This window comes from Grammomys surdaster, unplaced genomic scaffold (genome assembly GCF_004785775.1).
Source record: "Grammomys surdaster isolate TR1022 unplaced genomic scaffold, NIH_TR_1.0 125818, whole genome shotgun sequence".
In the NCBI taxonomy this organism is placed as follows: Eukaryota; Metazoa; Chordata; class Mammalia; order Rodentia; family Muridae; genus Grammomys; species Grammomys surdaster.
The window spans coordinates 1,544,946-1,559,606 of NW_021620648.1; the positions used below are offsets into that span (position 1 = coordinate 1,544,946).

The following is a 14,661-nucleotide window of genomic DNA, read 5'->3' on the forward strand; positions in this document are numbered from 1 at the left end:
TTGAAGGGAGGAGAAGTGACACATTGGAGCTTGCCAACCTTGGGAATTCATGTAGAAAGGACAGGGCTAGAGCCGTTGACCTCTATTGAAATTCATTGGATTTGGAAGCTTTTCAGAAACAGAGAAATGCTCACAATGAGGGCCTGTTTGGTAAACAGAGAGGGCCAGCCAGCGTAGGAGATGGCTGCCGAGCCCTGTTTCCAAAAGTTCAGCTCTTATTTGCTTAGCTTGGGTTATGTGTGCCTCTGATAAAGGGTTCCCAGAATTCAGCCCTCTCGGTCTCAGAGAATGGGAGCGTGTGTGTTTGTGTATGCCCGTGTGCGCCATGCATATGCACAAGAATTCACCCTGTTGATACTTAGTTGCCGGTGGTGCAGGTTGTATCCAGAGGGCAGTACCATGGCCTCTGTTTTGTCCTACCGTCTTTTTCCTCAGCTTACGAGAGACAGCCATGTAGGTAGTCTTTGGTTTTCACCCCATCATTCAGCTCCACAGTGCAGAGGATGCTTTTCTATCCAGTCTGGCTCACAGGGCAGCACAGGTTAAATACAGTTCAGAGATACAAGTTTGCAAAGCTAACTTAAATTTCATCTCCCAGAGCTCTAGCTGACTTAATAGAAAGGAAGACTGACCCAGTAGTCCAGTTAGTTTTGCTATGCCCTGTGTTAGACGCATGGCATTAAAGGATCAACATCTGTGTCAAGGGTCAGCGCACAGTGGTCAAGAGAAGAGCTTCCCGGTCACTGTCTCTGGCCTCTGATTTTCAAAAAGGGATATAAAGAAAAAGACAGCCATAAACTTTGCATGATTTCATGGAATTCCGAGAATCCTATTTGTCATCTCCATTTTATAGATGAGTAAACTGAGATTCCCAGAGGTTAAATAACTGTTCTAGGGTGACACTAAGCCCTGGATGTTAGGGACCGTATCTATTGTGCACTCCTTGTCTGCTTTACATCCCTGGGCATGCAGAGTTCCCATGGAAACGGTGGAAACGGAGTAAGGGAGGACTGTGCATGGAGCTCCACATCCAGCAGGCTCTGGGGGCTAGAATCTAAACCCACGACTCAAGCATTTCACTTGTTACAAAGAATTTCTCTTTCACTAAGAATCACATCTTCGGAGGCTAGAAGCGGTTGGCGGGACATAATGGGTAAACATCTAGGCTTAAAGAGAGAGAAGCCAGTTGTCCTTGTGGGGTGGAGGCGGATGGAGGACAGTGTCAACATTTACAAAACCACAGCCATCAAATCTAGGGGGGCCGAGGCCATGGGGGGGGGAGCGGAGACAGGAAGTGGATGTGAGGGGTAGCTTTGTAACTGTTACAATTTCCTCCTCTACGCTCAGGCCTCCTGCAGAGTTTCTGTTTGTCTTCGTGTCTCTTTTTTAAACGCCCCTTTCTTTGTAGGGTAATATGTTAGATCCAGACATCAGTGAGAAGCATTTTGCTTTCTAGACAAAAATAGCCAACCGACCGTCGGGCTAGTTCAAGATAATTTTTTTTCATGAAAGAATTTAGACTTGTCTACAAGGAAACAAACGAAAGGCACTGTATGTATGACTGACCCTTGCTTGCTCCTGAGGTAGCCTGTTAAAACCGTGGCTTTCCTTGGTCCGTTGTGTAAATTCTACAGGTAATTGCCCAACACTGGATTCTAGTTCACTGATCCATTACCTCTGCCATGTTGGGCATAATAGGTAACCCTCTAGGCTTCAGTGACCTGTGAATGAGAGCAGGGACGCCAACACTGAGTGAACTGTGAACAGTGCTCAGGGTGAATACTTCAGAGTTTGTTTTTGCCAATTCACTAATTATTATTAATTACACAGCATGACAGGTGTACTGATGTGCAGCGTGAGAATCAGGGACAACCGAGACATGTATGCCACTAGGCTGGAGCTCGGTTTCACCGATCACTGTCTCAGGTGTGCCCCAGAGACCACCAGTATCAGTGCCTGAGGTCCCACTCCAGACCTGCTGAATAGAACACTCATCTCACGCCAGAGTCTGCAGGGCAGGGCAGGGCTCTCTGCTCTTCGGAGAGAGACTGGTCCTGGAGGAAGGTGTGAGCTCTCAGATGTGCAGCAGCCTCAGATATCCCCATGGGAGCTACTTTTGGATTTACAGCAGCAGTTGCTGTTTTGTCTCCCTCTCTTCAAGGGCTGAACTGCTGAGGTGGGAGTGTTGCAGGCGCTTTGGCATATAACTAGACCTTTCTGGTCCTACTGTCACACCTCTCTCTCTCTCTCTCTCTCTCTCTCTCTCTCTCTCTCTCTCTCGTTGTTGTTTTTTTTTTTTTGTTGTTGTTGTTGTTTTCGAGACAGGGTTTCTCTGTGTAGCCCTGGCTGTCCTGGAACTCACTCTGTAGACCAGGCTGGCCTCAAACTCAGAAATCGGCCTGTCTCTGCCTCCCAAGTGCTGGGATTAAAGGCCAGCTTACTGTCACCTCTCTTAAGGTGTCATGACATACTTCTTTGTGATGGTGGCTCAGGGGTACCTTACAATAAACCCCCCCAATTGAAAGAGCACGTCTTCCCAAATCATACTTGTGACATCATCACCAAGACTGATCTAGAATGTTATAATCGATAGAGAGGACTTTAACTGCCTTAAATATTCTAATTCCTTCTGTTGCTACGCTTTTCCATTTTATTCACCTAAAACTTTTAACAGTCATGTTTTTAATACGTTATTTATACAATCTTTTTTTAAGTGTGTTCGTGTGTGTACGTGTGTCAGGGGTGCACGTACACATGTGTGCATGTATGTAGATGACGTTGGGTGTTTCCCTCAATCACTCTCCGAGTTATATATTAAAGTAGGGTCTCTCAACTGAACTTAGGGCTAGTCGGGTTCAGCTAGTCTGGCTAGCCAGGGTTACTCTCTAAATCCCGTCTCTGCCTCTGGAGCACTAAGGTTCAGCCGGGCTGTCACCCCCACCTAGCATTCATGTGGGTTTTGGAGTTCTGAGCTACCCGGGCTGTCACCCCCACCTAGCATTCATGTGGGTTCTGGAGTTCTAAGCTCCAGTCTTTAGGTAAGCGAGTGACCCACCCAACCTTCTCCCCAACTCCTGTCTGTACTTCCTCTACATTCTATAGAATACTAAAGAATAAAAGGGCTGCCAGTAAAATTCAAGACTAACATATGCTGGAGAGATGGCTCAGGGGTTAAGAGCACAGTCTGCTCTTTCAGAGGTCCCTGGTTGGACTCCAGCACCCATATCAGGCAGATCACAACTGTCTGTCTGAAACTCCACCTCCAGGATACCTGACCCTTCTGGTCTTTCCCACCCCAGTACTAATGTGCACATGCCTATGTACAGATATAAACATAAGTAAACATAGTCATAACAACAATAAATCTGGGAGGCAGAGGAAGGCGGATTTCTGAGTTCGAGGCCAGCCTGATCTACAGAGTGAGTTCCAGGACGGCCAGGGCTATACAGAGAAACCCTGTCTCGAAAAATAAATAAATAAATAAATAAATAAATAAATAAATAAATCTTTTAAAACAAATTTTAAAGTGTCTAGGGACATGGCTTAGTTGGTGAAGCACTTGCCACACAATCAGAGGATCCGAGTTCAATTCTCAGGACTGGTTTTTATTTGTTTTGGTTTTGTTCTTGTGTCTTGAAAAAGTGTTGTTGTGATTCAAGCTTGTCATCCCAGCTCGGATGAGGTGGCAGATCGCTGAGGCTCGTAGTCTAGCCAGCCTCGCCTAGTCACAATCACTCAGAAGATTATGGAGGACAGGTATATTCATCCCCAAGCACTAAATGTGGGAAGATTCTGAAGGGCTCAAGCTGCCTTTTAGAGTAAACAGATAAATAGCTCATTTACATATTTGCTGCAAGAAAAAGCTCCAGTGATGTTCTTCACAGTCACAAGACTAGGTCAGCCGCTGAGGTAATTGTGACCAACCTGGTCACAGGACTGTCTTCGGTAGATTGGTATGTCTTGATTTTACCAAGATATTGGTGTAGTCTCACATAACTCGCAGACAAGACCTATTAATTGTGAGTTCATTGATTCTTAGCGAATTTGTATGTCGGGGTTGAACATGAATAGGTGAGTTAAACCATCAGCCTGCCTGACCTGTCGTCTAGAGATGAAGGCTCAGAGTAAAGCAGGAAGACAGGAGGAGGTTTCTGGCTGCTGGATGGAAAGGGGATCTCAGCAAGAAAAGTGAGACAGGCAGACTGTTGCCTTTGGACAGGCTTGCAAGTAGGAGGGTGCTTCCTGCTGAGTAGATGGGACTCATATGACAACAGGTGACTGGCCTGTCTGACTTGCAGGTTTGGGCTTGGATTGTTGGCTAACGGGTGGCCATTTCAGGTGGTCTGACTCTAAACAGTCCCCACCAGAGGTCTGGAGAAAAAGAAAGCACACAGCAGCAGACAGGAAGCTGAGGAGATGAACGAGAGAGAGTAGGGAGGATTAGCAATTCAAGATGATTTCTGAGACTTGAGAGATCAAATGCAGCAATCTGTACACGTGGAGTTTTACACTCATAGACGAGAGGGAGGCAGGCAAACTTAGCCTAAGCTCAGCAAAACTGCCAGAAAAAATTAATCTCAAAATAAGTTGTATTTTTTTTAAAGGTGTCCAACTCAGAAAATTAAAAAAATCCTATCGATGCTTTGAGCCATTTAGACAAAAAGTGACCGCACGTCTTAGTGTTTGTCCCAGCACACAGTCCTTGGGGCTGGCTGGCATGCAAACAATCCAGGTACTCACAAGACGGACAGATGGAAAGGTAGAAGGAGGTTAGGTCAGAGAGCGGGGTAGTGGGAAGGATTGTTAAGTGGACGAACCGTTAGATTTCAGGTCAATTGAGGAGGGCCCAGAAGTAAAACGAAAACCCAAATGCAGAAGTACTTGTAGTGATTTCAACTTCTCCTCATTCCTAACACACAGAACTTGTAGAAATGGAACCAGCCGCCCAGTGCCTTCCCCGTCAGGCATTGCAGATGTGGATGTCCATGTTGGCACAGAGCAAAGAGGTCTCCTTTCTGTGGTGAGAGGTGTCAGGCAGAGTCTTTGAGACTGCTCTGAGCCAGGAGTCTAGAATTCTGTTTCCTAACAGACTTCTTGTCCAGAGAAACAAAATCTCCTAGGCTTGGGCTATCCCTGTACCACATCTTGGGGGAAGAGGTTCTTTATTTGGGGGGGGGGGGCGTGTTATTTTTGTTTTGAGATAGGCTCTCATATAGCCCAATCTAGCTTTGAACATGCTAAGTAGCTGAGACGGGCCTTGAACTCCTGATCCTCCTGCTACCAACTCTCAGATTCTTCAGAGTCCTAAGCACATCCTGTTGCCACCCCTCCCACCTGTCCATATCTATCCCTTGGCAAGATGACACAAGCCTGGAAGACCTTGACAACCCAACTACCACATAAAAATGCCTCCTTCAGCAACCGACTTTTCCCTAGTAGAAGCTGCAGTGATCTCTGGGTGGTTTGTGTCTTTGCAGGAAACCATGATTATGTGTTCAACCGTTTGGACAAAGAGGGCCATTGTTAGCTTGAGACCCACGTGTTCTGATAAGTAATCACACACACTTTATTTATTCTCTGCCTTATTCTTCTTGGCTCACTCTTCCGGGTGCTTCTTAAAGCATCTCTAACTCGAGTTTCTTAAACCATTCTGGGTTTGTTAGAATCAATTAGACAACATCGCTTCTTTCTAAAATCTTAACAGAAAGGTGCAACCTGCCAAGTTTTGTGCTAGATTTTGGTGTAGCGTATATTCTCGGAGTTTTCACATCTACAGTTTGCTTTTTAGTGACCTGATAGAAAAGGATTTTTAAAAACTATGTTATGTGTATGGGTGCTTTGTTTGCCTGTATGTCTGTGTATCATGTGTGTACAGTGCTTTGTGGTGGGCCAGAAGAGAGCCTCGGATCCCCTGGGACTGGAGCTACAACTGGTTATGAGCTGCCATGTCCTCTTGGGCATGGGTCCTGGTCCTCTTGAGAGCAACCATTGCACTTAACCTCTGGGGCCATAGGTTTTGTTTTACACTGGTTTCCAGTTCCAGACTAGAAGCTCTGGTTGGATGTGGTGGCTCACATTTGAAATCTCAGCACTCAGGTGGCTGTCACAGGAGGTTCATGGGTTTGAGGTCAGGTTGGACTACATGGTAAGACTGTTCTAGGGAAGGAGAGTGGAGAAAGAAGAAGTGGGGTTGTGTTTGGGGAAAAATGAAAAAGAGAATCTTCAGAGATTGGATGGTTTGAGGCCAAGACTCCCAGACTCTCTGTGTGGTTGACTGCAGGGTGCTGTGTTGTGTCACCAAAGATGGAAGAACTGAGTCATTTTCATTATCATGGGAATGCTTCATCCCGCTGTGTTCAGGGGTGGGAAAGACAGGGACACTTCATCAAAATCTTCCTGGTTTCTTGAGGTACGTCAGGAGCATTCGCCTCTGCCATTGGCTAAAGACCACTGAGTATCATCTACAGAGAGGTGGAGCCCCAGAAGGGAAAGGAAATCCTTTATAAGAGCCATGTGGTCTCAGGAGCTCTTTAGTGGATGAGAGAGTACCACAGCTGTGTTCTTAGAATGCATCGAGTTAGTCTGTAGATGGCAATGATCAGCTCTTCCTGCTAGGTGCACCCTCCTCTTACAAGGCTGCAGTTTTCCTCCATTGTTCTTGGGTCTGTGAACAGAATGCCTCCGAGGGAGTCCAGGTTACCCTGTGCCTTAGGGCATGTCACATGGGCTTGTAGAGGTTGCCCCTTGGTGTTCAATGAAATGAAACTCAAAGCTTGTTTCTTCAACACATACATACATATATACATACATACATACATACATACATACATACATACAAACATATGAATGAGACTGTCTGGTTCTTCCTTTTCTAACACAAGTCAAATCCTGTTCCATTACAAACTACTGGGTTGGTCAATAAAATGCTTGTTCTTAGTATCTTCCTGCCCCTCAATCGGAATAGACCACTGAGGACTCATCATCTTCATCACTCAGAGACCTTTGCCAAATAAGTACAAATCTGAATGCACTTTCTCAGTGGTCATGGATGACCTCAGTTCCCCTTTGCCAGCAGGATGGTTTGCCTTTTCCCAGTGTTCAGTTTTACTGTTCTTTCTCCTGGTGTTTGCTTTGCCTCCATGGAGCTTGGCCTTTTTGTTTCCGGATCCGTTTCTGGAGTCCATCTGTTCTGGCGACCGTGAACTCTTCCCTATTCATTTCTCCAAGGAAGCTCCGTTTGCAGGGGGAATCAATGCTTTAGAGTCCGGGAGAGCAGCCATTCTGCCTGGTGTGGGGGAAGACAAGAGAGGCCAGAAGAGGCAGCCTCCGGGCCCCAGAGTTGTAGGCCCACAGGTGTGCAGTGGGGAAGGTTTAGGAGCCGCCTGAACTCACAGAGACGCCGGAGGTGCCAAGGGCCTCTCAATAACACTCGCCAGAAAAAAGAACTGCTTTTAATTATGCTAAGGCTAAAGTGGGACCAATTTATGCAAGGCATTGTTCCCTGTACGAGGAAGTAAGAGGTTCTGTTTGTGGGCTGGAGTTTTCTCTTTTTAATTAACAAGTGTTCTGTTTTTCAGTTATTATGTTTTATTCAAGCACTGTAGAAATAATCTGTGTACACTCCCACGACCCTTTAACTGTCCCTTATTCTTGAGAAATGTCTGTTAATGAGCCAGATGTACTAAAACAAAAACAGGAATTTGTTCTCATGTTGTACTCAATTGTGGAAAGCCCCCACATCTAAGAGGAACCAGGTGCAGAGGGAAAAAAAATTAAATTAATGGCATAATGCTCAGATTGAGAAATAGCTTCTGAGTGATAGGTCACATCATCTGGTGTATCTCTGGGCTATGCATGAGGAATCAGAGGTATGGAAGCCACGCAGCTGCACTAAAATCACATGGGCAGTCACTTAAGGTCATAGATGTCTTGCACTGCCACCCAGTCTGGAAAACCATCTTCACACCAGGATGTAACCTGACAGTATTCATGCCGTAGGCTACAAAGCCTTTCTTTCATGACCTGATCTTAAGTCACCCGAATGTCCCCATGTACCTGCTTGGGTGTTTAATTACATTACAGGCAGTAACTGGTACACTCAGATGCCAATGAGCATTTCAAACCATAGAAGAATTCTAGCGAGGATTTTAATTAAGCAGGTGGCTAACTTTGGGTGCTAACCAGAAGGAGACCTTTGCCCTTCCAAAATGTGCTCTTTAGATAATACAATTGGATTTATTTTCTTTGCTATAGGATACTTCTGACTTCGGTGACATTGCTGTCTATATATTCAATAAACCTTCTTCTGATCTGTTCCAAGGAAACTGGTAAGCTGAGATGGATGATTTTGTTGACGGCAGGATGCTCAGGACAATGTCATTTACAGTGAGCTCCCAAATGTACCCGTTTTTCTTTTTTTTTTTTTTTTTTGGTTTTTCAAGACAGGGTTTCTCTGTGTAGTTCTGGCTGTCCTGGAACTCACTTGGTAGACCAGGCTGGCCTCGAACTCAGAAATCCGCCTGCCTCTGCCTCCCAAGTGCTGGGATTAAAGGCGTGCGCCACCACCGCCCGGCTGTACCCATTTTTCTAGTTTGAGATGACCTTATTTTAAAGGCTCCACTGCTTCCTTAGGCCTTTGTAAACCGTGAACAAAGATCCTATGTTTTTATATCGTAGGCTCCAAGGTCTTAAGTAAACAGGCTTTTTATTCTCTTTGTGCATATTCCAATGAGAAAGTGTTACTCCCAAGGCATTGTGGGAGTTAGCACCAGGGACGTCAAGTTCTCTGGGCAGTGTTAACACCTGAAGTGTTTATTTTCTATTTCTGGGACACTGGATTATGTTTGTAATACTTTGAATTTTACATTAGCTAAAGCAGCGTTGGCCAGCTGCTGTATATGGATGACTGGAGTGTTTTGTAATAAATTCAGGGTCTAGTCATTATCTGGTTTAAACACCAGTCTCACATAAGGCTAAGCCGAGGTTTAATTATAGCCTGACCCAAGTTGCTTCTTGTGAACCTTTTGAAATTATGAACCGCCATCAGGAAGCACAGACGTTTTATTTACTTATTTTTGGTGAATTGGTTTAGAAATTTACTATTTATTTAAATGAGCTGGTTGGCCGCTTGAGAATTTTGCCACAGCCAAAATCCTCTTCAGGCAGATTTGTCTGCCACTTTTGTTAGTCAGTTACATGTCTTTGAAACTATATTTACACATGATGAAAATTCTTGTGTAGTGACTAGTAGATGTTCTAAGTTCGCTGTTACTTTTAAAACAGAAAGGATTAAAAGAATATCACGAAGAACATTTTGTAGAGGTGTTTGACAATTTCATGCATTGGTATAATAAATTTTAGTGGTTGTACCCCGATTTTTCCTCTCTCTGCCCCTTCTCTTCCCACTGGAACCTGCCTCAACAGGTCTTTTCTGCTTTTACTGTTACTTTTGTATGTGGCCCACTGAGTTTAATCAGTTTCATACACAGTGGGAGATTGTTTACTGGAGCAAGGGCTGTCAGTGGCTACACCACCCAAGAAAATGGCCCCGTCCTCCAGCAGCCATTAATTGCCAACAGTCCCTCAGGGAATCGTGGGATGTCATGGGTCCTCTGTTGTCCAGCATGTAGTGTTTAAGGGCCCTGTCTTGTATAGGCACACGGCAGCTGTGAGCTCATCAACGGTTGTGTTGTGAACGGGAGACAACACCGTGCTGTGCCTCTCCTGTCTCTGGCTCTTCACGCTTTGCAACCTTTCTTCTTGACATTTCCTGAGCCCGGGAGGAGGTGATATGATACAGTTTTCCTGTTTGAGGCCAAGCTCTCCACTGTGACTTTTTCTCAGCGCTTTGGCCTGTTACTACCGTCTGCCTTAACCATGGCCATCTACAGCAAGAGCCTTCCCTGGAAGGCATTGTTATCCTGTGGTGAAGGAGGGCGGGGCTTAAAGTATGGGTGAGCTTCCTACTTCAAGTAGAAGATAATTCTGTTAGTCTAATCAGTTCAGGACCTTGATGCAAAAGAATATTTATTTATTTATTTATTTATTGTCTTCAACATGAGGATCTCTAAAAATGAAAGTCTTTAATATTATATACCAGACCCATGAAAAAGATCAGCTAGCATTGGAACCCCCGAAACCCTCCAGTGTGACCTACTCTTTACTTCTAATATTCCTAAAGCCTGATTGACAAAGGAGACACAGTGGTAGTGTGTGACATGACATTTAGAGGTGTCAAAGTTGTTCGAAATGACAGTAGCTTAACCCCTCCAAGAGTGCCAAGGTATGAGTCTGAGACAGGCCTAGAGTTAGGCCTTGAAGTGTAGCCCACAGCATCAAGAGATGTTAGCTGTCTTGAACCTTGTCGTCTCAAACTCAATTTGCAAACAGGCTGCATGGTTTATGAGAAGCTGGGGGAGCAGGTCTTCGGCACCACGGGGAAGCTGGTGATCTTCGGAGCCACCTCTCTGCAGAACACCGGCGGTAAGAAAGTGGGTTTCTCTTTCGTGACTTGGTTCTGTACGGGCGTTATTGGCTTCTCTCGTGCTGGCTGCTGGGCGTCCACGTGCGCTCTAACGCAATCCGAGCAGCCCTTGTTGTTTATGTGGCACGTGGACAGCAGCGCAGAGGCGGGGTCAGACAGCTACAGCGGGAGCTGACATCGCCTGTGCTCACGGAACGTGGGCCCCCCGGGAGCAGCTGCCACCGTCCCTCTGCCTTGTAAGAAGAGCTGTGGTATTGCCTTCTAAACTTGTTCTCCTTCTCCTCCAGCGATGCTGAGCTACCTCTTCATAGTAAAAAATGAACTTCCTTCAGCCATAAAATCCCTCATGGGAGAGGAGGATGCGTTCTCGTAAGCTTCTGACCTTTTTCTTTCCTTGTTTTTTTGGTGCGTGGCGTAATTAACTGATTGTCTCACTGGTTCTCAGCGGTCGCATATCAGATAATTACATGACAATTCATAGCAGTCGGAAAATACAGTTATGAGGTAGTAACTAAATAATTTCACGGTCACCACGACTCGAGGAACTGTTGTAAAGGGTCACAGCATTAGGAAGGTTGAGAACCACAGGCTTAAATGAAGGGTGACCGAGTTTTGTTTCATGAAAGTTTTAGAAATAAAATTTTCCTGAGTCTGATGTTTTTCTTCTGGGGGCTGGGTTGGGGAGGGGATAAATAAATGGAAGATGTAGGAAGCCATGAATCTCTGGATTCATCTATCACCTTGAAAATGGTAGAGCCTGAACCCCCATATCCTATGTGCTGTGAAGGAGAGCACATATGGAGTGTTTGAACACAGATGTACGACATGCAAAGAAGAGAAAGCCTTACCTCTTTCTTAAAGAAAGTTCCTGGCATTTCGGGAAGAGTTTAATGATCCCTAAAAATCTAGGGAGCGCCGCCAATGGCATTTGGCACTACATTGCCTTTCCCTCTTGTTTAAGGGTCCTTGTCAGCCTTGTCTCTGTTTCCCTTCGAGGGAACCTGTAGAAGTCGCAGTCCCCCATCTTCTATTCAAGGTCAAATCCAAAGCATCAAGGAGGGAGGGATGCCTACCTGTGGTGACTCCTTCCTTGCCGATATCAAACAAACAAAAGAGAAAGAATTCTCTCTCTAAATGATTGATAGGACAAGTTGTAACCTGACAGAATGCCCCACTGGAAGTTGGCTTTGAAGCCGTGGTTCATAAATAATTCATAGGAATGCTTTATTTAGCCGGGGGGCGGGGGACTTCCATCTATGGGAATGAGGCAAGCGATAAAGTCATGATGGGGTTCACCAATGTCATTTTCCAATTGAAGACCGTAACCCAGCCCTTACTTGTCTTCCAGAGCCTGGTATGTAGATGGCCGAGTGTTGGTGGTGATGGTTACCTTTGGCATAATTCTCCCTCTGTGTCTCTTGAAGAACCTGGGTGAGCAAAGAAAGATCTGACCTTTGTCACAGGCTGTCCAGTCCCAGACAAGTCAGAAACAGAAAACGGACAGCTTTGTTTGCGTTATTAGGATAGTTGAAATAAACCGTAAACTGGAAGGGTTAATGAGAGCTAACATGTTAACATGAGATTAAGAACACAGTGTAGACTCTGAGAAGCCTTTTTACTGAGCTGGAGCTGGGAGGAAGTAAGTTCTGGAACCAGTGTAGACGCTTAGTATTTTCAGAAGCACAGCTTAACAGTCTTCTGTAAGAAAAGTCCAGAAAATGGAATTCCCCTACTAAGTAGTGTTGTGTTGTGTTTTGTGGTATTGGGGATCAAACTCAAGGCCTTATGCATGCTACCCAAATGGTGTACTACTGAGTTACATCTCTACTTCCTGTGAATTCAGAAACAGGGTCTCCCTGAGTCTTAAATTCAAGATCTTCTGTCTTTGTCTGGCTTGTGGTTTTAAATATTCTGATCATTTATATTAGAAATTTCCATTCTGATAACCAAGACAAAACAGAACTGTTATAAATCAGTCTTCGGTTTAGAGTACAGCCAGGCTTAGTGATTCCACCCGTCAAAGGGAAAGTTTTAAAGTTAAAAAAAAATGGTAGACAATCACCAAGCCATCCATTTGGTTTTGACATTTGTTTTTGCGCTTATATTTGGAGACAAGCATGCCTGGGGCTTCGGGAATTTCACACAGTGAATAATGAAGGCAGGATTCCATCTGTCCGTAGGCTCCAAGTTGCAATTTTAAAATCTAGGCTAATTTAAGGCAAACTGTATATTCAAATTCTTCCAAATATAGTTATGAGTTTTGGGGGTTGTTTGTTTGTTTGTTCATTTTTATCTTAGAGTAGCTAAAATGTGTCAGTCAGTCGCATGATGTCTATGAAGTTTATAAGTAACTTTTCTTAACTACTTCTCTGCTCTCTGGGTTTTTGTAGGTGTGTCTGTTCCATTTATGGTAGAGAACAGTCCTTCCCCATTATAGTAGAGAATTTATCCATTTATGAGGATGAGAATAATGCAGTTCCTGGGAGGCCATGTGCCATTATGAAGGTTGAGGTGGCCACCTTTCCCAGACATTCCAACAGGAGTTAGGCCCTCAAATGCCCTATTTCAGCATTTCTCAACCTGTAGGTCATGACCCCCTTAGGGAGTCAAATGACCCTTTCATTCATAAGAGTAGCATATCAGATATCCTGCATATCATATACTTACAATATTATTCATAACTGTAGCAAAATTACAATTATGAGGTACCAACAAAAATAATGTTACAATTGGAAGTCACCAGAACATGAGGAACTGTATTAAAGGGCTGTAGCATTAGGAAGGTTGAGAACCACTGATCTGTTTGTTCCCAGAAGCTCACGTCCACTTGTGTTGACCTCTCCTTGAGAGAGTTTATCAGTACCATTCAGGATTCCCACAGAAAATGCACAAGAATGAGCTGTGGGGAAAACCAAGAAGGAAATAGGTTTGGTAGTAGGGTGCACCAATATGGAGGTTCAGAGCCAAAACCAGAGGCCCCCCCTTTTCCCTAGATTCTAAGATCTGTGTCCTGGAATATGCCAGGTATTCCTGGAACCAAAATGCCACATGTGATGCTTCTATTCAAAGCCCTACTATCATTACCATTATGATTTTGCCAAGTAAAGTGGCACTATCAAGTGGTAGCATCTTGCTTTCACATGGACTCTTGGACATATTGTCATCCCAAACTGTGCTTGAAGTAATGCCTACAAGAAATGAAGTCATGAAAGTAATTGCTATTTTTATTTTTTTTAAAGGGTATCTTGGCTACACTAGTGGATTTTCCTTGAGCTGCATGGTTTTTTTCCTAATAGTGGTAAGTTCCGGTGGAAGCACCAGCTGCAGTTTTGACATTGTCGGAGGCCCTGGGGCAGCTGTTCAAGTCTTGACTTTAATATAGTCTCCGTTGATTCTCCTGTGTCTTTCAATAACAGGTCATCTACAAGAAATTTCAGACTCCTTGCATGAATGTGGAACAGAACTCAACAGTGAGTGCTAATGTGACTGATGCATGCACACCAAAGTATGTCACCTTCAACTCAAAGGTAAGCATTTTTGTCAAGGACAGTAATGTCTCTTGTGCTTGTTGTAACCACCTGTTTGGGATGCGTTCACCTTTAAAAGAAGACAGCACACCATCCCTTTGTACGCTACTCATTCACACGCCTTTGAGAAATACACAACTGTGCTGCACACCCATGCTTTCGGTCACACCCTTTACCTTTGCACTCTTGTAACAACCTCTCTGGGCGATTGTCTTCATGCCTCTCTTCCTGTGTGGCGTGCTGGGTGGTGCTTTGATCAGTCACACCCTCAGCCCACTGTTGCTGTGGGAGGGTGTGGAGGGAACCTCCGCCTTGAGCACCGTAGAAACCTTTGTACAGTTGTGGTTTGGTTGGCAGCCTAGAAGACAATAGCCACCTCTGTAGTCAGTAAGACTTGGGTTGGAACCCTCAGGGGGCTTCCAATGGCTGTGTGAAGTTGAAGGTCGTGTTTTCCTGTCACGGGTTCCTGTTGGAAGGTGTTTGGGACAGTTATATCATAACATACGTTACTTTTCCTTACTCTCTCTCTCAGGTTTTGTTTTACTTTCATTTGTTTTTTTGTTTGTTTAGTTTTAGTTGCATTTTTTGTGTGTATGTGTGTGTGTTTGTTTGTTTGTTTGTTTGTTTGTTTTTATTAGAAGCTGAATTTGG

General features: G+C 44.6%; 1 protein-coding gene across 5 annotated transcripts in view; it reads left to right on the top strand.

Moving 5' to 3' along the window:
- Positions 1–14,661, top strand: part of Slc38a1 (solute carrier family 38 member 1) — a 73,235-nt gene that overhangs the window by 45,897 nt on the left and 12,677 nt on the right. For all 5 annotated transcript variants that reach the window (XM_028789339.1, XM_028789334.1, XM_028789336.1 and 2 more), the window contains 6 exons: positions 8,254–8,327; positions 10,390–10,482; positions 10,771–10,852; positions 11,832–11,914; positions 13,723–13,781; positions 13,900–14,010. In XM_028789339.1, the coding sequence (XP_028645172.1) occupies positions 8,254–8,327; positions 10,390–10,482; positions 10,771–10,852; positions 11,832–11,914; positions 13,723–13,781; positions 13,900–14,010 (502 nt within the window). The remainder of the gene's footprint in view (positions 1–8,253; positions 8,328–10,389; positions 10,483–10,770; positions 10,853–11,831; positions 11,915–13,722; positions 13,782–13,899; positions 14,011–14,661) is intronic.